The sequence below is a fragment of the Morone saxatilis genome, unplaced genomic scaffold (genome assembly GCF_004916995.1).
Source record: "Morone saxatilis isolate NCDOM2014 unplaced genomic scaffold, NCSU_SB_2.0 Contig7, whole genome shotgun sequence".
Classification (NCBI taxonomy): domain Eukaryota; kingdom Metazoa; phylum Chordata; class Actinopteri; family Moronidae; genus Morone; species Morone saxatilis.
The window spans coordinates 15,178,050-15,202,923 of NW_023340246.1; the positions used below are offsets into that span (position 1 = coordinate 15,178,050).

Sequence of the window (24,874 nt, forward strand, 5' to 3'; positions counted from 1 at the left end):
TGAGCTTTCCAAGTACCATCTGGCAACTGTAGAAGTACCCTCTGGGGGTCCCCCTGGCTGGAAATCACTTGTAAATATTGTAGTTGTATCATCATTAATGAAAAAAATAAATCTGAAATTCTCAGTATTGTCAGGTTTGTGCGATAACTTTCAGATGTTTACAGTCATCGTGTAACTGCAGTATGGCCTTGTTGAAACTGTGGCTTACCTTTACTGGCGCTGTTATTTTACTAGACTAAAATTTATTGCATGAGCTTTAAATACCGTAATAGAATAAACAAAAGTTACTATAAACTCTGCAGACACAAAGCACGACTTCCGGGCAGAGCTATTCCTTTAAATATCATTCTTTCCATTTTGGAAATCTTAGGCGTAAGTGAAAGATTGTATTAAAACAGAAATGGAGTTAATTCAGGAATAAAGGTAAAAATTAAGATTGCAAATCTGTACCCAAACTATATATATATATATATATACTCACATTTTTGAGGATGTTTGAAATTCAAATGCTTGAGAAATTATTTACAATTGTTCCATGACACAGCAGCGCTTGCAGCAACACATGTAAGGAGCAGAAGCTCAAGTCCTTATTTGGTAACGGTAACAGAAGGACAGGTTCTCTTTGTGCGAGGATCAGATCACCATAATCAGCTGGACTATAAATCTGTCTCCGCTAAAACTTTGTGGCTTCCAAAAACTGGTTAAATTTGAATGCTGTTTTATGTACAACTAATGATAAATAACTAGTGTGTTCAATGTTGAATTAAAACAAATACAACTATCAAATGGAAATAATTCCAGGTAGGGCATTACAATCAGTCTCTGTGTCCCAAAATCTTGCTTAATTGCTTGTTTTTTAATCTTTGACACAAACTGCGACCTTTTGTCTCATCCAGCAACTTGTCTGTGCAGAATGTTAATAAAATGCAGAATGTCGTGCATTTTAAAATATCACAAAATCTCTGACGCATACACGCCTGACCTGTGACCCACTGTCTACCCTGTCCACTCGTCTTCTCTCTAACTATTATCTACTGTATCAGCAGCACACAAGGACAGTTGTCGTGATTATGCATCATCCGCTGAGGGCTGTCATTGGTTACGCAATCGTTCTCCAGTGGTGCTCAGTGTGGTAATAGCCGGAACCGGTACTCTCCTGCAGTCCCTGCATCGCCTGAAGAGGCCTTCAAACACACTAGGCTCGTCCCTTTGAGAGATTTCCGTAAGAGGAGAATTGAAATGTAAAGTATTCTTGACACGGAAAATAAAATCCACCTTCTGATGCCCACCTGGGGGTTGCACTTGTTTATTATTCACCTTTCTTTCACACTGAAGCCACTCAATATTAATGTTAAGAACTCAGAAGTGTTATATTTATTGTTCTCCTAACCTCTCAGATCTCAATAACAGGGCTATCACTAGTATGGCACTCACCATTACACATGACCCTTTGAAACCCATTTAACACCCTGCTCCTGGCTGGTAGCAGATGCATTCTCACTGATGAAGTCTAACCTGTATGTAGTGTTTTATACAAGTTTGGCTATATTGTTTGTTTAAGATTGTTAGAGCAATGTGTTACGCTAGGGATCAGAAAAGGGGAAGGCTATTCTAACTTTTCATTTTGCTTAATGGAGAGAGGGGAGAGTATTTTATTGTTTTCTTCTGCCTGCATCCTTCCCTTGTGAGATTTATTAAAAAAGAGATCAAAGTAGTTACACAAAAAATATTGCTTTTATGTTTGCCACTTCTGCACATTTAAACACATTTACATTCACAATACATGATACATTTGAAGTCACCCACTTTATGGCACTTCCATAGTACAACCAAGACCATTAATGCTTTGTTTATATGTATTATCTTGCACATAAAACCAAATTCTCTCAAGCATAAAACAAGAGCTTACTGGGAAGGTTTTTCTTCTTTAAAAACATAAAGAGGGCCAGAACATTTTGTGAACATGTAAACCTTTCACATGTGACATTTTTAAATTGGGTACATTTAAATGCTTTTCCTATTTCTAACTCAGTACAGTTAATTAAAGGCAAGGGTCCAAAGAAAATATAGTTAAAGTTGGGGGAGGTCTTGCTTTTTTTTAAAAAAGTGAAACATACAGTTCAACATTTCTTCCCAACTCAACCTCTTTATTTTCAAAGTTTTTTTAGTGTTTTTGTCTGTTTTTAGTTGTGACTATGAGTGAAATTTAGCCACTGAGCTAATTCGAGCACAATCACATTTTAAAACATAATTTTTAGTTCATTTGTATTTTCTGATTAGAAGACATATTTCTAAATACAGAATACATTTTTATGTCACTTATATTGGTGTGATATGCAACAGAAAGCTCAATAATAATTCTTGTTCTTTGACAAAATAATATTTTTGAGTATTATAACATACGATGATTATTAGTAGTATTAATGTCGCCATTAATCCCTCCACAGGTAACATTTCTTGTTGATCTTGCACAAGCTCTGTGTATGGATTTCACAACAATCACTTCAGCTCACATCTGGGCTGATTATCTAACCTTCGAGGAGCTTCGCAACAGGGCTGGGGTGTGCGGAGTACGGAGGGCCTGGCAAATTTTCCTGCACATCTTCTTGGAGGACACCTAATCACAAGTGACACCGGGGCAGCGCTGCAGATTTGATGTTAATCCATGCTGAAGTCAGAAACATTTCCGAGGCTCTCAGCGGTTCTTTCTAGATAAAATGGCACAATTGAAATTGTTCCATGAAGGCTGTGATGTGATACCTATTTCAATCATTTAGACACACCTTGGGCTTGGAATAAGGAGTAAAAAAAACTGGGCTATATGCATCCAAGGAATTTACTGCTTAGCTTTTAAATCTGCCACAACACACAGCAGCTTGTATCTGTAGGGTTTCCCTGATGTGCTGGCAAGTGTCGCTCTACTTGCTGTTCAATATGAGGTTGTTTTACAATATTGTTACAATATAAGGTCCTCAAGAAACCTCACCTGAGTCTATTCAAATTTGTTTCCACATTATAATAGTAAGACATGTGGCAAGGATGTTAAAAACGAAAGGATTAAATAAAAACACAATGAACTATTTTTTGGCTGTCAAAGCAGAGTTGAGGTTCCAAGGTTGACATGTGACAGAGCCTCCCTGAAGCTCTGTCTACTCTTGCAAAAGAGGGTGTTGCTTTTTTCAGTTTTGAATTCAATGCACTGTGACACTGGAGAAAGAAAAATGTCTCAGAAGGAATAGATAACAAGAAATATATTAAGATTGGATATAAATAAGAGATAAAATGTTATGTTTTTAGTAGCAGTAGTAGTAAAATTAGGCTAGCAGCATCATCACTTCCAGCACCTGCTTTGAATGTTATCAGCCGATTAAGTGGCTGTTATCTGTTGCAGGTTGCAGTTTGATTAGAGTAAGACAACAAAACTACTTGGTTAGGTTAAGAAAAAGATTGCAACTTACATCATGTACCTGTCGTAAGTTAATTAAGCTACATAAGATAACTTACATACATTGCTTACAGTAAGTCAGCTGTGACTTTTGGAAGGAACGATAGATGTAGATTCATTAGATTGTGTTAATACAGCAGGTACATGCTGTCTGTTGTCTGGTGGCTGTGACTCTCTCTTTTGATCGTCCCTCTGCAGTGCTGCTTTATCAAATCAACCTGGTAGACCTCCCCATTATTCATGTATTAGCTCTGACTACACACAGACCAGGTAATGATCCAACACCAGATACTTCAATCAGCAAAAGTCTCACATGGGACTCATGTGACCGACAACAAACCCACAACAGGTTTAGGTTTTCTGCTATTTACTCAGCTTTTCTGCACATTTTGGTGTGTTAAGACAAAGGGTTGTCTTACTTGGCCAAGACAACAGCAGCACATTTACAGACAGAGAAACAACACCGTTTAGTATAAATAAAAGATTAGTGAACATGGAGAAAAGAAAGCAGAGGAAACAGAAAGCAGCAGCAGCAGCACACACACACTCCTTGAACAGTTTAATTGGTTGTTCCCTGGTGTGTACATGTTTTTAGAGAAGTTTTGATATTTTGCAGTTGTATTGATTTCGGGTTTTTCAAGGCTTTCTCTGAGTGTTTCACTGGTACTGTAAGGTGAAGTTGCTAAAAACATAACAAAAACAAATATATTTATATAAAAATATATAATATAAATTCAGTTATCCAAAGAAATAGAGTTAAATTGAATACATTTACAATATCACAACAGTATATTTAACCTACTGTTGAGTCCTAAATGTAGAATATGCAAAATCTATTGCTACTCTAGAAAATAGTTTTTTGTTCTTTTAACATATATTGTTGATTGTTTAAGTTATGGTTGTTGTTTTATTTTACAGGATCACTAGCTGAAAGTAAAGGTATATGAGATATATTAGAGCAGTGGTTCAATAACCTTTTGGTCTGTGACCCTTTAATATTAAGCAATGTTGACCCACTTGTCACTGGTTATGTCTGCTGGCTATGACCAGTTCAACCAAAAACTAATTTATTTGAATAATTTCCAGTGGTAAAATGATCCAGTTATTCACACGAAAAAAGGCTAAATTAGAGGAAAGAGACCTCTTGTGCAACCTCATTTTGGTGGCTAGCAGAGAGGAAGGGAACCACGGTGTTAGAGGGTATAGCAAACACATTAGGGGCTAACCTGACTGTTTCCTGACAGAATCATCTGAGAAGTCGTCATTGGAAAGTGTTTGGAAAAGTGCAGGCGCTTTCAAAAAATACTTGGTAGGTGATTGGATGAACCATCATTCTATCACCGTCTCACTTCAGTTGGGAGTCAAGTAGGAGAAGTGCAAAAGTATCTTTTCCATTGAGAAAAGTCTTCAGTGCTTTACTCTTCAGTTCTGATAATACTGATGCTATAGCAGCATCTAACCTCTTTAGTAGCCACCATTGTTGTGTCACTTCTCGCCCTGTCGACTTGTGACACACACCTAGTATTAAACCACGGCCATAACTCATGCTGTAGCTGCCAGTAGTTCCTCATAGGATGCTGGCTGGTCCAAACCACTGTGGTTCAGAATCAAGCGCATAGCTTAAAATACGACAAGATGGATGTCACGAGTCCAGCTCTTGCAAGATTAATTAGGGGCAGCTGTGGCTCAGGTAGTATAGCGGGTCATCTATTTCTTATAGTTTTTGGTTCAACCCTCCAGTGACTAAGTGTCTCTGAGCATGAAGATACTGAACACCAAATTGCATCCCAGCTTCACCAACACCAGTGTGTGAATGACTCAAACATTATCTTATTTTAACAAAAAAATTAAACTATACCAGTAACAGCACCAGTAAAAGAATCATCCAGCATTTTCTGTACTAAACATGAACTAATAATGGTAGCGTCTTCACTTCTTAGTTCACCCAGCTTTACAGTTTCACTGTAGCACATCACATTTTTTTTGTGAAATCAGTAACATGGCTCCTGGTCCAATTCTGCATGCTCTGGCTAGTGTTCCCGCTTGTTCTCATCTCAGCTGACGGCATCAACTGATCTGAAGAACATCTCGGCAAGTGCCAACAGCTTGTTTGGCTACAGAGCTGGGTTCATGTCTGAAGCCATGCAAGCAGAATGATTACAGAGGAGATGGGAGGTCACGGGGAGGAGGAGGGGTGGTGGGAGGGGTGAGGAGGCAGCTAAGCCTTTGCCGGCGGTCACAGTTATGTAACACCACTAATGTCAGACCATCACATAAGATGAGACCCTCCCCAGCATCCCTGTTGCTGGATGCCATTTTGTCTTTACATCAGTTAAAGTAATCACATTACAGTCGGTCTGAAACGTGCAAGCCAGCTGCTTCAAACCAGTGTTTATTTAGGTGTAAAATAAAGATGTAACAGGGTCAATCTGTTCTGAATTCAATAGAAATGTTTTATTTTTCTAAAAGTGTGACATTAAGTCCTATCCATTATTTCTGTAGAGCCTATTTCTCACACACTCAGTTGTATGGCACATGAAAAGCATCTGCACATAGATTCCTCTTGTGATTGCTTTAACATAAAAAGAAAAAACAAGAAATCAGATGAGAGGAGCGAGAGTGAGGAAGTCAGAGTTGTCTACTTACAGTACCTGCCATTATGACAAGTATCCCAAAATTTCCTCTGCTGACAGAAGCTGCTCCAGGTGCTAGTGAGAGAAAATTAAAACGTCAATCTTTCTGAAATCTTGGTCTTTAAATGTCACCAAAGAGGAGAGAAATGATCCCCACTGGCAATACATCAAATTTTGCCTAATTTTTTCACTTATTATAAAACAGAGCGTAGCTTTCCTCACACATCCTTTGTTATTATAAACTGATTTTAGTTGTAAGCCCATTAACAGTATTATTTAAAGACATTATAACTTAATTATTAGATTTCATTGTTTTAAATCATGTTTTTGCCATCATAGATTCTTTATAAGCTCATGCCAGTGAAGCCTTCTGAACTGAATAGAATTTAAATTCAAAGACAGGCAGACTAACAACAAAGAGACCAGGAAAAGGAGCTTTTTGGCTACATCTTCTTTCTGTCGAGAAAGGAAATATTTGCAGCAGCTACTTTGCTTTGGTGAAGGAGAACAAGAGAGGTGTAAAAAAAGATTACATTAGAGCAGCTGTGGAAACTGTTCTGATATCAGGAACAGAAGACATTCACATCCTGATTTCACAAGAAGATACAAGGACCAACAATGGATGATTATGTTCATTATCTCAATTTTGATTTTGTTTTATTTACATTGGCTTTCATTGTTAATGAGAGTTGGTGTTGTATCAACATCTGGACACCATCAAAATGTTATGCCAACATCAGTCAATTGTCTGAGCTTGCTGCCAGCAGACAGTAAAATGATCACACTGAACAGTGAAGCTAACCTTTCTATCATCATTGCTAAACAATGCAGCTTTAATTAAAGGAACAGTTCAACATTTTTTGGAAAATATGCATATTTGCTTTCTTGCCTAGAGTTAGATGAGAAGATCGATACCACTCTTGTATCTGTACAGTAAATATGAAGCTGGAAATGGGGGAAACAGATAGAATATCTCTATATTGAACAGAAAAAGCATGAAAGTGGCATCAATCTTCTCATGTCTGCAAGAAACATTAATTGGTGTATTTCTACAATTGTTGGACAAAAAAACCCCCCAACTTACCAACTTACCACTTTCCAGAGCTTTCAACCACATCTTGTGATCTTCCTTGGCGGGTGGAGTCATGGTGACGGTTTAGTTATGATGTGACTTAAGTATGGAATTTGGGTCTGCAGTGCTTGCAGTGATGAGTTTGTGTTTTTGTGTGAAGCTGCTGAATCTTCAAGCTTAATAAATAAATACAAATGTGGTCCCTTCATGAATTTGCAATGTTGCGATCGCAACAATTAACACAAATGAAACTAATCCCAATTAATTCTACGTGACCTTGCAATTTTGTCCAGTCATGACAACCACATCGAACCTTGTCAAACCAATCCTTGTAGTATCCTGCACAAACACATTTACCCACACAAATCTCACATTTACCCACCAATTAGTGCAAGTTTATCCTCAGTGGAACAAGTTGCCTTCGATTTTAATGAATTGTACAAAAGTAATAATAGTCATTGCAACTATTGTGCATATTTAGAAAAGCTGCCATAAAATCAAACATTTTAGGCCACAACAATCCCCCAAAATGTCCTGCAAAATCCTGAAGGAACTGTAAAATGTAACTGTAAACAAGGACTGGGTTCATGCTCTGAGGAAGGCCCAGATCAGCAATGATGTTTTAATAAGATGAACCTCTACAGACAATGACTGCTTTGACGTTGTGTCACTTTTTGCTAGTTTATGCAACCTCTCATAAATGCTGCAATGTTTATGTGAGACACAGAAGAATGGTGATAAAAAAAAGAGAATATAACATAAAAAAGAAATCAAAAACTTTCTAGCCAATGAGAAATAATAAAAAGAAAGGACAAAGAGAAAGAGAAATGTCCATTTTACAAACGTGTGCAGATCTGTTTGATGGCTGACATTTTGCTGATTTGTTTTTTTGTAAGTGGCAACAATTAGTGTGACATTTAAGTGTTTCTTTGCTATCAACCTCAGGAAAGCAAATAAAGTGGCTGGGTGCTTAAAAGATCAAATACCACATACTGACTGATGAGAAAAAAACAGCACTGGAAAGCTTGCAATTTGTAATTATGACACTGACATGTCAGCTCGTAATACACAACTCTCATTGCTTTCCTCAGGAGAGATGGTTTTCAGCACATAAAAAGACATTTCCTCTCTATGTGATTAACAACAGAGAGTGGAGCAAGCCATTAATGGCATTCTTTGCTCGTGAGATAAAGCTCCTGGCAGACAGGCGTACTTTCAGTTTCCTGTGAAAAATTTGTTTGCTTAATGCAATGCAATGGTACTGAGATGTGAGAAGAACGGAATACTGGACATTCAGAGTTGGGGTCTCTGGAAAGATTAGAAAACCCATCACCCACTAAACAACCACTGTCGTCCTCTCCACTTTCATTTATTCCTTTGAATATGCTCTGCCACCTCTGAGCAGGACTCATCCAGAGATTATTCTGTGAAATAATGACAGTGTATTCTACAAGTTGCCAATCTCAGGAGACAAAAGAGTGACAGGAAAAGCATGAAGATAATGAAAGAAGAGGTGATTATGTGTTTGCAAATGTTGGTTGTTCACTTCTGAAGAAAAATTGAATAAAAGAAAATGAGAATTCACCCATTTTCAGGCACCTCAGGTATCTCACATGTTTTGAGAGATGGCCTTGTTGATGAGGAATGTGGTGTTTCTTCTGCCAGCCCCCTTCAAGTCTTCTTGTTAAGTTACAAACACTTGTGTTGCTTCTTCTCTCAAAATCAGTGCCTTGATTTGACAGCATGCTGATTAGTCAGTGTTCCACTAACAAGACATGGTAAAGATTAGTCTTTCCAGCTGGTTTCTTGAGTGATAGAAATGCTTTTTAAGTCTAAGTTTTAGCAGCCATACTGTAGCAGAGAGTGATGCATATACTGTGGCTTCTGTCTAATTACGCTGGAAAACATTTATTTGGCCCAATGAGCCCCTGCGTGTTATTTTTCTACTCAGGTCACTTGTATGAATCTTTACTTTTTTCTGAAGTGAAGAAAAGCCTCCTACAAGAAAACAGGAAATATATCAATTTGTCTTTGCAATTTATATTAATTTGTCATTAACCTTTTCTGGTATTTATACAAGTTAATAGCACAAAAAAGTGGTTTAATGTAAGCATCACTTCACATTGAATTTTTCCTCAGTTCATTGTGTAATGCTTGACCATCCAAGCATGAAGAACTGCAGCCTGTCAGATGTCATTTGCGTCCTTAAACCCATAGATCCATGCATTTTTTTCCCCTGTCATTTTGTGCAGTTTCATAAGTGTTTGAATGGCTTTGCAACACGTGGCTTAATAGTGCAGACACAAAAGTGACTGAACACATCAGAGATTAAATAAACAAAAAACATGCTTAGGATCAGAGCTGTAGCCACCACTGCGGACACAGAGGACAGGATGTTCTCATTTGTTTAAAGGAATAGACTGCAGGCCATCATTTCATCAGCAGTGGAGTTGTCTTCTGACAATTGTTGGCCATCTGCATAACAGGGGTAATTAAAAAATCCGATGCATGATATTGCTGGCAGGATGGAGAATCCGCTGTATAAAGAAACTAGAATAGGGCCAAAAATACTCCCTTGAGGAACTCCATCATCAGTATTAAGTGTCTGCAATATATAATCACCCAAACTAACAAAAAAAAACCTTTGCCATCATTGTATGAATGGGTGGCATATGGTGTAAAGCGCTTTGAGTGGTTGGAAGATGAGAAAGACTAGACTAGAAGATTGTTACTCCTCTGTGGTCGTTTCATATAAATCAGAGTGACAGGTACTGTAGCTGCTGATTTGCAGTGTTGCTATATGTCAGGCCTCACAGAGTGAATGATGAAAGGTAATTTAGGACATTGAGATCTCAGCTGAACATCAGGGGAACTTTCTCCTGGGAAGTGGAGCGGAAGACTTTATGGTTTGCAGCTATAAAGGTGCGACTGTGACAGTTATATAATAAATATCATAACAGGGGTGAGTAAACTTACCCCTTACTCACCCCATCTTAACTTTGGTTATGTAATGCAGCATCGAGGCCTAGCTGAAAAGTTAGCCATGATGAAAGCAGTGGTGACACAGTCGAATGTAAATCTAGAGGTTTGCTGCAACCGTGTCTGAACAGGCCATGTGTAGGGTTTATATCCCATATAGGGAGATAGATTTCCCTAAAAGTTTTAAGCTTTATTTATAGTTATTTAAAGTGTTTTTTATAGATTTGATGAAAAAGGGAAGTAGAAACAAAAGCAGAAACTTGTCTGGTGGAAACAAATAGGTCACAAAGTAGTGAAAGAAGTTTAAGGTTAGTAAAATGATGACTTCTTTGATGTAAACAGTTTTGTAGGGCAAATATTATACAACCCAAGTTTGTTGGAAAGTTTAATCAAATGCACCTTTTTATAAAGCAATTCCCCACTAAAGCACCTTCACCTCTGCAGCATTAAAAAATTAAAAATTCTTCCTTTGATTTGTGGACATTTGTTTTCTCCTGTTACAAATTCCACAGAACTCCAATTTTCTGCCAAATTAATGTTGTTTCTTAAATAATGTTGAAGGCATCTGTGCTCATTGCACATGCAATCTTTGCATTGAATGTAATAAACATTAAACGTAACATGACATACACTCAATCAGCAATCAGCAGTCCTTAATACCGTCTGCTATTACTGAACCACTGTTGATGATGTTGAAGATTGTGTGTGTATGTGTGCAAAGGAGGGGATGATTCTCTTTATTGATAAAGCCAGAGGAGAGCTAGACACAGCCAAAGTGCTGTTTATAATATGAAACACCTTTTTCTACAAAACAATTTTACATGCGCATGAGTACCCTGGTTTTAAGCCTTATCTTTATCTTTATCCCTCCTAGTGACGTGTTCCAGAAGAGTTCCTGGTCTATAAGAAGATGATCCAAATGATTCAACCAGTTGACATTCAAATGAATGAACTATTGTCTTAAATTAAATCATGTTTTATTGATTAAAGAAAAACATACTGTAAATGTATAGCCACACACATAGCCAATTGCAGTCTCTCTTTCAGTTCATGAGAGATGCTGAACAATTTTAACAGGCATATTGCAATTAATAAGAATGTTCCAGTAGAAAAAAAAAAGATCAAAATGTGACTGAAAAGAACGTGATATGACTAAAATATTGAGACATAGTAAAGTGAAACTACAAAAATAAAATAAAGATTATGTAAGAAAACTCCTTCGGAGATCTAAAACAAGAACAAACACTGCATAAAGACCTCAGTTGGCTGAATCAAGTGTGTGTTTAGGTGGGGCTGGAGCAAAGACCCCCTAAGTGCATGAGGTGCAAACTCTGAGGCCATTTATAAGTGAGGTGTACTGCTATTATTCTCAATCATTAATAACACAGAGTATCAAGTCAAACTCAGACTGATAATACAAGAAAGAATTAGGGCGTATAATTTACATAATAAAACATTATGTGATTCCATTAAATAAAAAATAAAATAAAAGTAGTGCACTGAATTCCAGTGTCCTAAAGCATATACAACAGTCTTCTAAGGTGCAGCAGTGAATAAGATATGACTCTCTACTATGCACAAAGTGAGCTTGCATGCTCTTAGTTAAACTATCAGAATATAGCTGTGCTATATGAAAACATATGACGAGCAACAAGTAAATAAAATAGTTTGATGTACAGGAAGAAACTACGAAAAATAAATTCATAGTGATTTATACAAAAACAGTGAGGTCTGAGAGGGTCGGCAGGGAGGCCTAGTGGTTAGAGACGCTGTCACAAGTTTGATCCAACAGTAACAAGTGTCCCATCCTTCAGCAAGACATTAAAGCCAAACCTGCTCAATCATTCTCGATCGAAACAATCAATCATTCAAATGCCGTTAATATGATGAAACAGATCACAAAGTTTGGCTTGAACCTGAACTTTAGTTACAGACAGACAGGAGAAGACACTGAAAACAGTTTTGTAAATTTCCACTGAAAAAATAGGCTTTCCCTCAACGACTCCTACTAGTGAAGTGTCCAAATATATACACATTTTAATTTCACTGAACTGAGTGTAATACTTATAACCAAAGATTCCTTTTGGAAAGTCTTTTTTTGAAAAAAAGTGGATTTGAGATTATTCCATAAAATATTTCTTAGTGGAGGCATTATATACAGTTAACACACCCCCGATCCCTCTTAAAAACATATCTCACAGTGTACTTTTGTCCCTTTTTCATATTAGAACATGAAATTCTCTCTGATGAACAAAGAAAATACTGAATTCAACATTATGATATCTAACATTGGAATTCAGAGGTGCAGAGAGAGCTGCACATGTGTTTTTTTCCCCCACCTGTCTTCTAACAGCAACAGTTTCAGAGTTTGTGTAACAAATGCTTCTTAAACAACCATTAGCGTTATTTCGCAGTGACATCAGTAACGATGTTAGTCCTAAATGGTTTGTGCTTAGCTAATGGGAGCTAAATACACAGCTGGAGTCTGGAGGCTGCAGCACCAGGCTCTTCAGTGCCAGAAAGAAGCAAACATCAGGAGTCTCTTTAGGACTGGAGTTGTGTTCCCCTGATGTCCACAGCTAATCTAGTACCACAGTAGAGGGACCCTCCCTCACCACATGGTACACACAAGTGAGACTTGACCTTGAACCATGACATCCTCCTGGTTTAGATGGAGCTTCTGCGTTTATTGAGTCTTCTGTAGGTGTTGATGCTGTGCAGACCAGTGGAAACCGAGCTGATGCCCGAGTGGCGCTGCAGGCTGCACACGCAGCCGTTAGAGTGCAGGGGGTTGGAAAAAGCCTCTCCCTGCTCCATGTAGGTGTCCGAGGTGGAGAGGTCACGTGGGATGATCATGGGTATGGAGTATTGCAGCTTCTCTCTACTCTTGTACCAAAGGCAGGAGCACATGGATTGGAAGTGGAGCACCTCAGCGTAAACGTTACGTAGACCGCGGCTCGCTGCCCCTCCCCCGCTGCCTCCAACTGCACTTCCTCCACCGCACCCAGACGGCGTGGAGGAGGTGGAGGCCGGGTCTACTGAACAGTGGATGTGTCCTCCTGCCTGACCGTTATGAGCGAGGAGAGCCCTCTGCTCAGCATCCCGCTTCTCGTCCTCGGCGTTCATTGTCATGAACCGCAGCACTGCTAAGTTGAGGAAGGCTCCGATCACAGCCAGGCCCGTCAGGATGTAGATGAAGCTGAAGGCCACGTACTCCGGCTTGTTCTGCAGAGCGTGATCATTCTGCAGCGCTACATAGTCCCCGAAGCCGATAGTGGTAAGCGTAATGAAGCAGTAGTAGTAAGCATGAAAGAAGCTCCATCTCTCAAAGTGGGAGAAGGCCAGTGCCCCAACGCACAGCGTGCTCATACAAGAGATGAAGCCGATGCTCACCATATTCGCCATGGAGACCTCAGTGCGCCTCATGCCAAGGCACTTCTTCAGGCGGTGGAGCAGGTATCTGACAAAGGTGTTGATCCGCTCACCCACGCTCTGGAACATGACCAAGGTGAGAGGGATGCCCAGGAGGGCGTAGAGCATGCAGAACACCTTCCCTCCATCTGTGCTGGGGGCTGCATGGCCATATCCTGAGGGGAAGAAGGAGAAAGGAGCAGGGTTACTGGGGCAGAACTAATTAAATCTACAGAGCAGAGGACAGGGGTCGGAGAAAAGAAAGGCTGGAGGCTGGGAAAGATAGTCAAACCTGGTGTAGACAGACATAAATGATTTGTATTCTTTGAGCAGCACTCCTGATATATTCAAAGACTCTTCATTTCACAGTGGCAGAACGCAATTGAAGATGAGAATGCACAGCAGTGAGGCGGGAATGGCCGAGTATTGATGTCGTGTATGGGAGAGAGAGCTTGAATAATTCATTGACAATTGGTCTCTGTGGAGTGGCTCCAGCTAATGAGTACACTTGCAACTAATTAGTCCTCTACATTTTTCCAGATCAAATAAACAGGACAGCATAAGGTAGTTGCAAATGTCGGCCCCTATTTAGTTTATGTAATAAAATCATTCTTCGTCCTGCAGTTCTGTGAACCCTCAGATTATAAAACCCCTCTATCCCAACAGAAAAAGTCAGCAGTGTGGTTTGTGTGTGTGTGCTCAACTGAGTCGTCTGAACAGTGACACAGCCCAAAAGATCCTCACAAAGCTCAGTTAATTAAGCAGCTCCATGGCACAGAACATGTCATTTAAATGAGGACCCTTTTATGACAATGGCCAATAAAGCATTTACCATACAGACATACTGTATAGTCGATGACACGGGCTGCGTGTAGAACACTACTGAGTTCTCACCACAGGCCAATTTCAGATATTGCATGACTCATACTGAAACTGAAAGATTCTTTGTGCACTCACTGCAGAGTTCATGGATTTGAGCTTGGATTTGAGCTTCTTTCCGGCACATTTCAGGTTAAGCGTCAACCTTTCGTCGGATTACGTCATCTTCTCACCCCTTTTGTCCCACAGGATATGGTGCCCTTGCATGCAACATCATTAACGCCTGAAATATATTCCCCACACGTGGACCTGTTGCACACAGGAGCTGAGAGGCGATGTCCCTGATAACAATGGGATCAGCAAATGGAAAAGGTTGACCAATAGTTTGAATGTAATTACTCCGGGGGTTGATTTAATTCTTTGGGCTCTGGTTTTATTGTCACGCTGATCCGTGTGGTTGAGCCATCTGTCTGTCTGGTGCCAAATCTGTTTAAAGCTTTCCCAGTTGTGCCGCCAAAATAAGAGCCATTACAACTGATATATCTCTTTGTGGAAGGAAAAACCTGACCCATTCAGCAAGCAAAGAGACACTGTGCTTCTTGGTGGCATTGGCTTTTTTATTTAAGTCTTATCCCCACAAAGAAATTATCTCATTTACTTATGAGAGATGACTGACGAGTACTCTGTTCTGATTAGTAGTTACCAAAGAGAATGATTCTCTGGCCAGTTTAAGACCTTAAAGATGATCTGGGTATCTGTAGATGTGCCTCTCAACATCATTTTGTTGTTAAATGAACTCAAGCACCCCTTCATCAACATCACATTATGTTCCTAATTTGTTAATTTCAACTGATTTTTAAGAGGATGATATTCAATGTTATCAAGTAAGTTCAATTGTTTGAACTATTTTTTTATTATTGAACTCTTAATGTGTCAGATTGGTCTGTCAGAAGTTTTCTTTCATACTACTACTACTAAACCGGACATTTCATCCATTTGTCCATTACTTAAGGATCCCGTCATGTATTACAACATATACAAAAAGTATGCTTGGAATAATTATGTGTATATATTCCACATTAATATCTGTTTTTTACTCCTGCTTCCTCATTGAAAATTGTTTAATGGACTAAAAAAAGTATTTACTTTTAGTCAGTTCAACTGTTTATCCATATTATCTGTGTTAAGATAGTTATTTTGATTGTTTACTCAATACCTTTTAGCTATTGCAACCATGTCCATTACTTCTATCAGTTTCAACCATTATTCAACCATTATTTACCTTTTACTTTTACTTAAGCTTTCTATTCTACAATTGTTTAATGGATGGTTGGAGGTTAGCATAGGTGAGGAGACATTTTGGCCACAGCATATTTGAGTAGGGTTAAAGTCTACTCCTTTGAATACAAATTATATTAAAAAAAAAATTTCTTTTTGAATGAGACAGGTGCAGTGGATCAAAGTCTGTCAGTGAAAGAAACAAAAAGAAACTGCCCATTATTGATCATGTGTACTTACTTTATTTATGATATTTCTGGTTTGTTGATATGAAGTTTACCTGATGAAGGCTAAAACATAACACAGAGTTACATAAAAGTTTTGCTAACATTAGGTAACCCTTGCTAACATAAGCTACTGGTAATACCAGACTAAGTGAGGTTGTAGGGACAAACCCCTGTATGAACTGTATTAAGTATATTAACTTGAGCAAAGGTGAGCTTTATCCCCTTGGAATTGAACTTTTGAATTCTACGTGGATTGCATTATTTCTTATTAAAAGGTTACTCTAGCCTCACTTTGAAAAGTATATTCTATGTCCATGCCTGAAACCTAATAAGGTAAACACACTTAACCATTCATTACAGAAAGAGTGGGGCAGTGTGTTCAGGTGAGCACAGAGGCTTAGCTGCAGGCCTGTCAGGAGCTGTCAGCAGCAGGGAGCAGCTTATTGAGACATGGGGGCGACCAGAGTGACAGTGGCGCTCGTCAACAGCAGACGCAGGAGCTGGAGGCGACAAGGCCAGCAGTCCCACCGCTGTGTGAGAGAGTGGAGAGGCCCGCATGACAAGCTCATCCTCCCCTCTCCTCCCCTCTCCTCTCGCGCTCCCTACAACAGTGACAAAGTTATCATGAGACAGGACGTCTCCACGGCTTGTCCTGGCACGCAGGGGATTAGGCTACCAGGGCCACTCACTCTGTTTACACGGATTACAGTCATTGCCACTGGCAGAAGAAAAGTGCAGCCTCACCGCTCTGAAAGGTGAAAAAAACAATGGACCAAAGAGGTTTGAGTGACATCTGAAGAACCGCAGACTATTGCACCGGCTGTCTGAAGCTGAAGCATTAATACTGAACACGTATAGCTGCAACTATTTACACATATTTCATGGATAGACGGGGAAAAACACAGAGGAGACATCTGGGAAATTACAGGCTATCAGGTTTTTCCTAAGGAAACAGTAATTCCCTCTAAAATTAGCTCATTTTCTCAATTTGTGTAAGGATTGTTGTAATATATAAAAGGAATATCAAAGACTTTACCGCAACCCGGGGCTGATTTTCTCATAACCTAATTTCTGTAATTATCATGTGAAAGAAAATATGAAAATTGCATAACATTGAAAGGCGATAAGAGCCTTTAAGAGACTTATTAGGCAAAACTAACAAGCAGGGGAGGCTTATAAATGTCAGCAGAACACAGGTGCACCATATTCTAAACTCTCATTCCCTCCTCGCTGCTGCCTCTCATTAGGGAATCATAATTTACAGCCAATCATTTAAGCTAAAGCCTCTAGCAACAGGCTAGTCCTAATTTAAATGCTTCTAAACAAATCATTTCACAGAGGAGAGAAATATTTCCTTGTGATATCGTTGCCATTCTAAATCACTGCCAATATTTTGTAATTTGTAGATTCAATTTCAAGTCTTCAAACACATTTTTTGTCCTCTATAATTAATTTCACAACTTTGAATTATCCCGTATTCATTTTAGCAGATAGCCGTGCAGCATTTTTCAGTGTCACATTAACCCTCACTTAGATTTTCTGAATTAAATGGGTGTTATCTTCCAACACTGCTCATTTGTAACAATGCAAACAATATAATTGGTGTTTCACCTTTTGTTCCTGTGATTGCTACTTTTGTCTCCGAAGATGACAGCTCGGCATATACAGTTCCTTCCCCTACCTCTAAAACACATCACCCACTGCCTCCATAGTTGTCATTATCCTGATTAATTAGGTAGGGACACAAACAGGCTTTGAAAATACATCAAAGAATGGCATAATGTGCCTGTTAGGGCTCCAGTTCTCTGTCACTCAATTAAATTTTCATTGATTACCAGGCACATTTTGTTCTCGCCAAACAAGATGAGGAGCACGACCTATTCATCCAGCACATCACCTCACCTAATGGGGCAGGATTCTCAAAGAGGTGGTGCATTTATCAGAGGCTAATTTATCAGGAATTTGTAAAAAAAATAAAAATAAATTAAAATCTCCACAACATGCAAACAAAAGACCACAAAGGTGCCAGTACACAGCAGTGGGTTTTATGTTATAAAACATGGCATGTTATCTAGAGTATGTAGAGTTTGTCTCTATGGAGGAAACTTCCAGGATGTGGACTCGTAACAAAAAAGCTGGTGGCAGGATTGTTCTCTGGGGTTCAGTGGTGACTGATAATGTCCTCAGACATCTCTGCACCCTGGAGACCAGCCAGTGCCACGCTGTATAATACACTCATCAGTGTGTGTGTGTGGTGCAAGGTTTCACTCCCGACTGAGAGGCACAGGTGAAAACAGTAGCCTGCTGGATCCTGTTGTCTTTGCATAATTGTATAATGAAAGGATAGCATCTCACGTTGCAAATTACTTTTGGAAAAAAAAATCATTGTTTGCTGCATCAAAGGGAAGGGCAAATAAGTGATTCCTTGTATGTGAAGCTTATTGACATTATTCTTTTGTTTTGTGTTTTAACAATCACTCTTATGTAAATGCCCTCTTTTATTCTTTTGCCTTAAACCCATTACAAATGCATGCTCTGCACATAAACATCGTTGAAACCAAATAACTTAAGTAGATTTAAAATCTTTCCAAAGAAATATATTAGGATGAAGTTTGGGGATAGTTGTATAAATGATGAGCAATGTGATTGAATGGTGCAACCATTGAAAACCATTGAGTCTTTGGTTTGAATATATGTCACTTAGTGAGCATCATAACGCTGCAGTAAAGAGCTGAAATAAGCTGTAATGAAATGCAAGGATGAATGTGTAAACATTGGTAGAGCACCCGCTGAACATGCAAAATCAGGGATATAATGGTTTGAAGTTGTCGATGTTGCAGTTGTCTGTTAATAACTTCTTACACAAACTGTATAAATGATGTTATATAAATAAACTGTCCTTGCTAACTGTATCACACAAATTGACTATAAAATGTGTGTGCAGACTTGATAATGTGGAGTTAATTTGTATTCTAACACTGTTTAAAATCCATTAGACAGGAGTATTAACTGAAGCGAAAATCAAAAAGGAAACAAACAAACAGGAACATTAAACCTGTAACATACTGGACACAAGTGATCTAGCATATACGCAAATTATGATGAAATTGCTTGCTGTGCTTTTGGTTATGGTAAAACATTCCCTGCTGCTTGTAAATCTCATCGCTGTGAATGCATAGCAATAACTGAATGTAACTCAGTTTTCAACATTTTGATCAACTCAGAGCTTCTCTCATCTGGGTAATGGCAGTTATACACTATGGGGACACTGTTTAAAAGAGACTAAAGTGATTCAATCTAAAAAAACCAACGGGGACAAATTATGACCTTGAAGGATAAATACTGATGAACAGAACACTTTACAGAAATATAGGATACAAACATTCAGGGTGTTGAATGTCCTCACATCAGCAGTTCCTTAAAAACTCATTCTGAAGCCGAGTGGTTGTAATAATTTACAGCTCTACTAAGAGGACACGACTATCCGTGTGTCTCACTATAGTGGTCAGTAAACAAATTCCTTCAGCAATGCTGAAGTGTGCTTGGAGGTGTTACACAGATATCACAATATTCAGCCGTATATGGTTAGCCTAGTTCTTCAACATACAGGTGGCCTGAACAGCCATGCCAGCGTGACGTCACTCTTATCTGCGTTTACGCCATCCCTGAAATGCTGCGCAGATCGGGGGGAATGTTCTGTACAACTGTGCAAATAAACACCGATCATGTCATCCGTTTGGTACAGCCTGTCTTTGAGCAGCAGCCTACTCCACTTCCCAGCATGCTTTCTCCACAGCTCACTTTCATCTCCAGCTGCGTCTGGCCAAAGATATCATTACACGACCCGACAAACTGTAACTCTTGTCCACTTGTAAGCATCAAGCATTTCCATGGATGACAACCAGAGATGTTACGTTGAAAGTCGACTATGATGCCGTATTTCCCACGAATTATGTCCCATCTCTATCTAAGATGTGGACCCGCAGACCTCCATCAATTCTCAGTCACAGACACCTCAAACTCCAGATGACCCCGTGATTGTTTATTCAGGCACTCAAACACAGCTCTGGTCCTCCTACCTCCCTCCATTACTCCGTCCGGCTTTTGACCCACAAGACCTTGCTGACAGCTGCTGTGTAATGTCCATGTGTGTGAAAGCAAATAATTCTATTTGAAAATATCAATATTTAAAGTCAATGAGTGCAATCATGAAAAGAAAAAGAAGCATACTTGCTTAATTTGCTTAAATGAGTTATGGATTCGAGAGAAAGCCTATCTGCTGTTTAATGACTTCAGTGCAGTATTCAGTAGGGAAGTACTCATGTGGAGGTGATTAGCAATATACAGTACATTTTTAGTGCCATCAGTTAAAGGTCCAGTGTGTAACATTTAGGAGGATCTACAGTTGTATGCGAGTTTGGCAACCCCTTGATAAATAACCTATTTTGGTGATTTTTTTATTAAAAAGATGTAAACACAGCCTAATTTATTTCATAAATTGAACAAAAATAACACTTTCAGTCTTACATCTTTATATCTTTTTAATGAAAAGATCCACAAAATTTGTCAAAGGGTGGCCAAGACTTCGGATACAACTCTATTGGCAGAAATTAAATATAATATTCATAGGTATGTTTTCATTAGTGTATAATCATCTGAAAATAAGAATCGTTATGTTGTTGTTAACTTAGAAGGAGCTTTTTGTATCTACAGACGCCGTTGGTCGCCTTCTGTGGAGACGACCATGTTTACCCGCCATGTTTCTACAATAGCCCAGAATGGACAAACCAAGCACTGGCCCTTTCACTACCTTACTTCATAACGTGAACTCCTTTCTATTATTTTAGTAGTTTATATTGAGTTTTAATAATGCATGAGCGTCATTATCACCTGTTACCAATGCTCAGGTACACATTTATTAGTTGTAAACTGATACGTTGACTGGGACTCTTTTAGCGTGTTCATGCATGACACTGGTCATAGTTAAAAGCAAGCAGTGCTCTCTCATCACTTGTTAACTGGACAACCCTGGTCTTCTACATAACAGTGAAGAATTACTGAATGTGATACAACGTGGCACAAAGTTCACCGCTATTTGTTTTCTATACGCGACATGAGCTACACGGAAAACGGGAGGGGTCAAATTGTTCATTTTTAACTTCATGCAAATGAATAAAAGTGATGCACTGGTGGACAAGGAAGTTTAACTTTTAGCAGATGGGAATAAATATGGATGATGATTTTATTATTGCAGTTACTAAGTTCCTTTTTGTACATCCTTGCCTCTAAATTTGCAGGTACAAACAGGACCAATTCTTTTACTATTTGTTCTCTTTCAGTGGGTCTTTGCCGCACTAAAACAACATCATGCTGCATCTGCCATTCATCATTATTCAGAAGACCACAATGGTCCTTGTTGTGAAAACGTAACATATTGTGTGATAAGCAAAGGACCAGTGCTGTTGTTTTTCTGGTGAAGGTAGTTTCTAATCAAATGTAGAGGAAGATTGTCATGAACCAAATCAAGGCCAGAATGCATGTGATGGATGAACACTGTCCAAAGAAAGACAATAACATCAGTCATTTCAGCAAATGGCCACAAACGTCTTTTACCATCAGTTAAATTTGCTTTCTTTTAACCATTAATTATTGTATCCAAAGCAATTATCTTTTCCTAACCAAGAGCTTAACCTTAGATCTGAAAATGCTTTTAGTTTTTGCAACAATTGTTTCATATCAATAAACACTTATATGGCTTATATATTGTGACTGTTGTACCTTTTGTGTTTGGCTATAGTGTGAAAAATACAATAAATAGTTAATCACAAGAAAATTCTTATATATGGCAGTTACAAAGACATGTTTTGTAGTTTAATTTGGAGGAGTTGTTGGCTGGATTATAGACGGGGGTTAAGTCTAACCCTTTATAGATAGGTTTAATTTAAAAAAAAAAGAACACAAAAGTTTCCCGTTCACAGTTAAACTTTACAATATAAAAGATATATAGTGGATGGTTAGATCTGTGTCGTCTGGTAGCTCACTGTCATCAGTGTGTGAGTGAAGAGATGAATAAGTGTAAAGCGCTTTGGTGAAAGCACATTTTATGGGTAGTACATTTAAATGAGACTGGACATCAGTCATTTTGGCACTATATTATATCTGTATTTCAGAATATTTGCAAGGATGTACTTTGTTATATTCAACACTTGTAATGATGTCAGCTATGTCAACTTCTACATCATTCCGTCATTGCTGTCAGCAGACTGTAAAATAGTAAGAATAATCTCTCTAATCAAACTTTCATTATAGGCCCCGACAGAGAACAATGAGCCTGTCCAGCCAGTACAAGAGAGAAAGAGAAACACAGAGAGAGAAAGTGGGGGATACGGGATGTATTCATCACAAGCAATCTGATGTAATGCCAGAGGAGACAGCACATTGGCAAAGCGTCTGTCTGGGTTCATTTTAACTCGGTTACCCCTGTGTGGGCTCCAAATCGGGCCTGGGAGCATGTGCTCTCATCCAGCTCACAGCTGAGGCCCAAACACTAAAGCATCACAAGCCTGAAGACCAAAGCGACCAGCGGTTAGATCAGAGAGCTGCGACTCGGCTGCCAGCGCTCCAAATGTACCTACGTTGCAGTAAAACCCTCTCATCATCACGCAATACAGCCACAACATTCACACGTTATCTTTGGAAGCACTTTATCCTCCATCAAAAGGTCACCAATCTGTGCCTGTGTGTGTCTGACCGATCTTATGTTTTGTTTTTTCGCTGTGAAAAAAAAGAAAACCCTATCAGGGTCTATTTCCAAAAGTACTCCTTAGGTTCCTTTTTAGGGGATATGAGAGGAAACCTTGGCAGGCCGCAGTTTTCCATGAGGTCAGTAAGCAAGGCATTCCAAGCGGAGTGTGAGATCTCTGGGAGGGTTGGCTAATTAAATAAATCACGTGATTTATGTACCTGATACACAGTTGATACGGATTTGTTTTAAAACTCACAACACAGCTGGACTAAAATGGGGTTCACAGAGGCAGATACTGTACACAACGGGGGAGCAGGGGGAGGAAGGGGAGGGGGAGGGGAGGAGAGGACAGGAGGGATGAAATATAAGGGGAAATATAGCAAGAAGATGAAAGAAATAAAACTGAAGGGGAAACACGGATATTGAATACAAAACTACACTGTAGTAAATCTATTAAAAGATCCATTAAAGAAGGCAAGACACATTTAAAGCTTTAAAACTTAAGTTAAATGGTAGGAAGTCTTTAATTTGTAGTCATTGCTAATGTAGGAACTCTGAGTTGGGATTTCTTTCCAGGCTTTTAGGAGGTCAACTCAAATAACAGACGTATCTGTTTCAAGTGCTCCATTTGGGCTATCTGCTTTGAAAGTGTGCCTGTGTGGGCACAAAGAGAGAAAGAGTGAGGAGAAAGCGAGAACATGTTGTGTAATATGATACTGGAATTTCAAATAGTTTCTTTAGGGAATAGATGCTTATTCCCTGGGGTAATCAGCTGGCAGGAGTGCAAAACATACTTTTATATCACTGCCGACAATGATAACACATTAGGTCAAAGCAGAAATACACAGACAGAATGACATGGTTGCTGAGCCAATGTGCCCTATTATCTGACTGCCGTCGTCATAAAGAGCCTATAGGCCAGTTAAATGAATACACTGTTGAAATAGGTACATAAAATAGGCATAATGGATAAACAGTTAGCCAAATAGTGTACTGTTAAAATGACCTAATAGCCCTTACTGTGCTTCTTTCTGGTTGGACTGCAACAGTGGATGCCTGTCCCCTAATAACTGACTGACACCATCGGCCAAATACTGTGTGACTGATGTGTCTTTTTAAATCTTGCTAGGCAGTAAAGTATAGAGAAAGTACAAACAGATGCATTAAAACGCGAGAAAGAAAAACACATACATAGGATAAGATAAGATCGACTTTATTGATCCCACAAATATTCACTTGTTACAGCAGCTCAAGATACACAACACAGCTTAATATATAAGAACTTATATGTACAAGTGTATGTTATATATACACTATATGTGCCTTTTTTTATACAGATATGATTGATACAACATTGCACATTGATTGTTGAAGCCTTATAACAAAAATGTATATAAAAACACTCTTTATTAACTTATTAACTTAATTTTGGTTATGAAGAAATCCGTCCAAATGTTTTTAAATCCTCTGTCTATTCTATATTTATGTTATTCCCATGTAAGAAAGAAATGGTACTGAGACAGTGCACCTGGCCTGTCGGCAATCAGCGCCACCGTCGATAGGCAGCGACAGGCTGGCACGCGGGAGATGTTTGTCTTAAGGCCTTTCTGGCAGAAAGGCTTTTTTGTTTGCCTTTCTTAAACTTAACCAAGGATTTTTTGGTCCCTGAGGGCAAACCTCTCCCATGTGCAACACGCTGACGCTGTCTATCAGCGGTGGTGCTGAACCATTGGTCAACTGATACATACTGTTCTCAGTGCTCAAACATTTGAACGCAACCGGAAATCTGTTTTTTGAGTTTATCAGAAGGGCCCCTCGAGAATGCTCTGCCCCCTCTGTGCTGAGAGTCTCTCTCCGCCCCTGATCAGTTTAAAATCAATTCAAAAGAACAAATTAGGAACATGATGTGGTGCCGATCAAGGAAATTACTTTACTTTTTAGACACTCTTAGCGATTACTTCTAAGTAACTATAGCAACAAATTTAGCGACTTACTCTGACCATCACGAAAAGGTGAGAAATATATTAAACTATATCGTAATTCATTCCCATGCATGTCGCAGTCCATGGCTCTTCTACCAACAGCCCTTTTCATGGCGGACATTATGTCTTGTCAAACCAGGAAAAACACAGGTTTCACTAATAATACTAACAATGGCTGCTTTCCATTAAGGGTCCCTATAAGTCATTGTCAGTGAGTGAGCGTGCAGAAGACCAGAACCCTGGAACTGGCTCACCTATATGGATTGCAGCCATCATTTATGTT

The 24,874-nt window shown here is 39.0% G+C and overlaps 1 protein-coding gene across 1 annotated transcript in view; it reads right to left on the minus strand.

Moving 5' to 3' along the window:
- Positions 1-11,111: 11,111 nt before the first annotated feature.
- kcnk3a (potassium channel, subfamily K, member 3a) overlaps positions 11,112-24,874 on the minus strand; it is a 33,437-nt gene continuing 19,674 nt past the window's right edge. Inside the window, exon 2 of the mRNA XM_035678127.1 lies at positions 11,112-13,716. Coding sequence (XP_035534020.1) covers positions 12,797-13,716 — 920 coding nt within the window. The 3' untranslated portion in view covers positions 11,112-12,796. The remainder of the gene's footprint in view (positions 13,717-24,874) is intronic.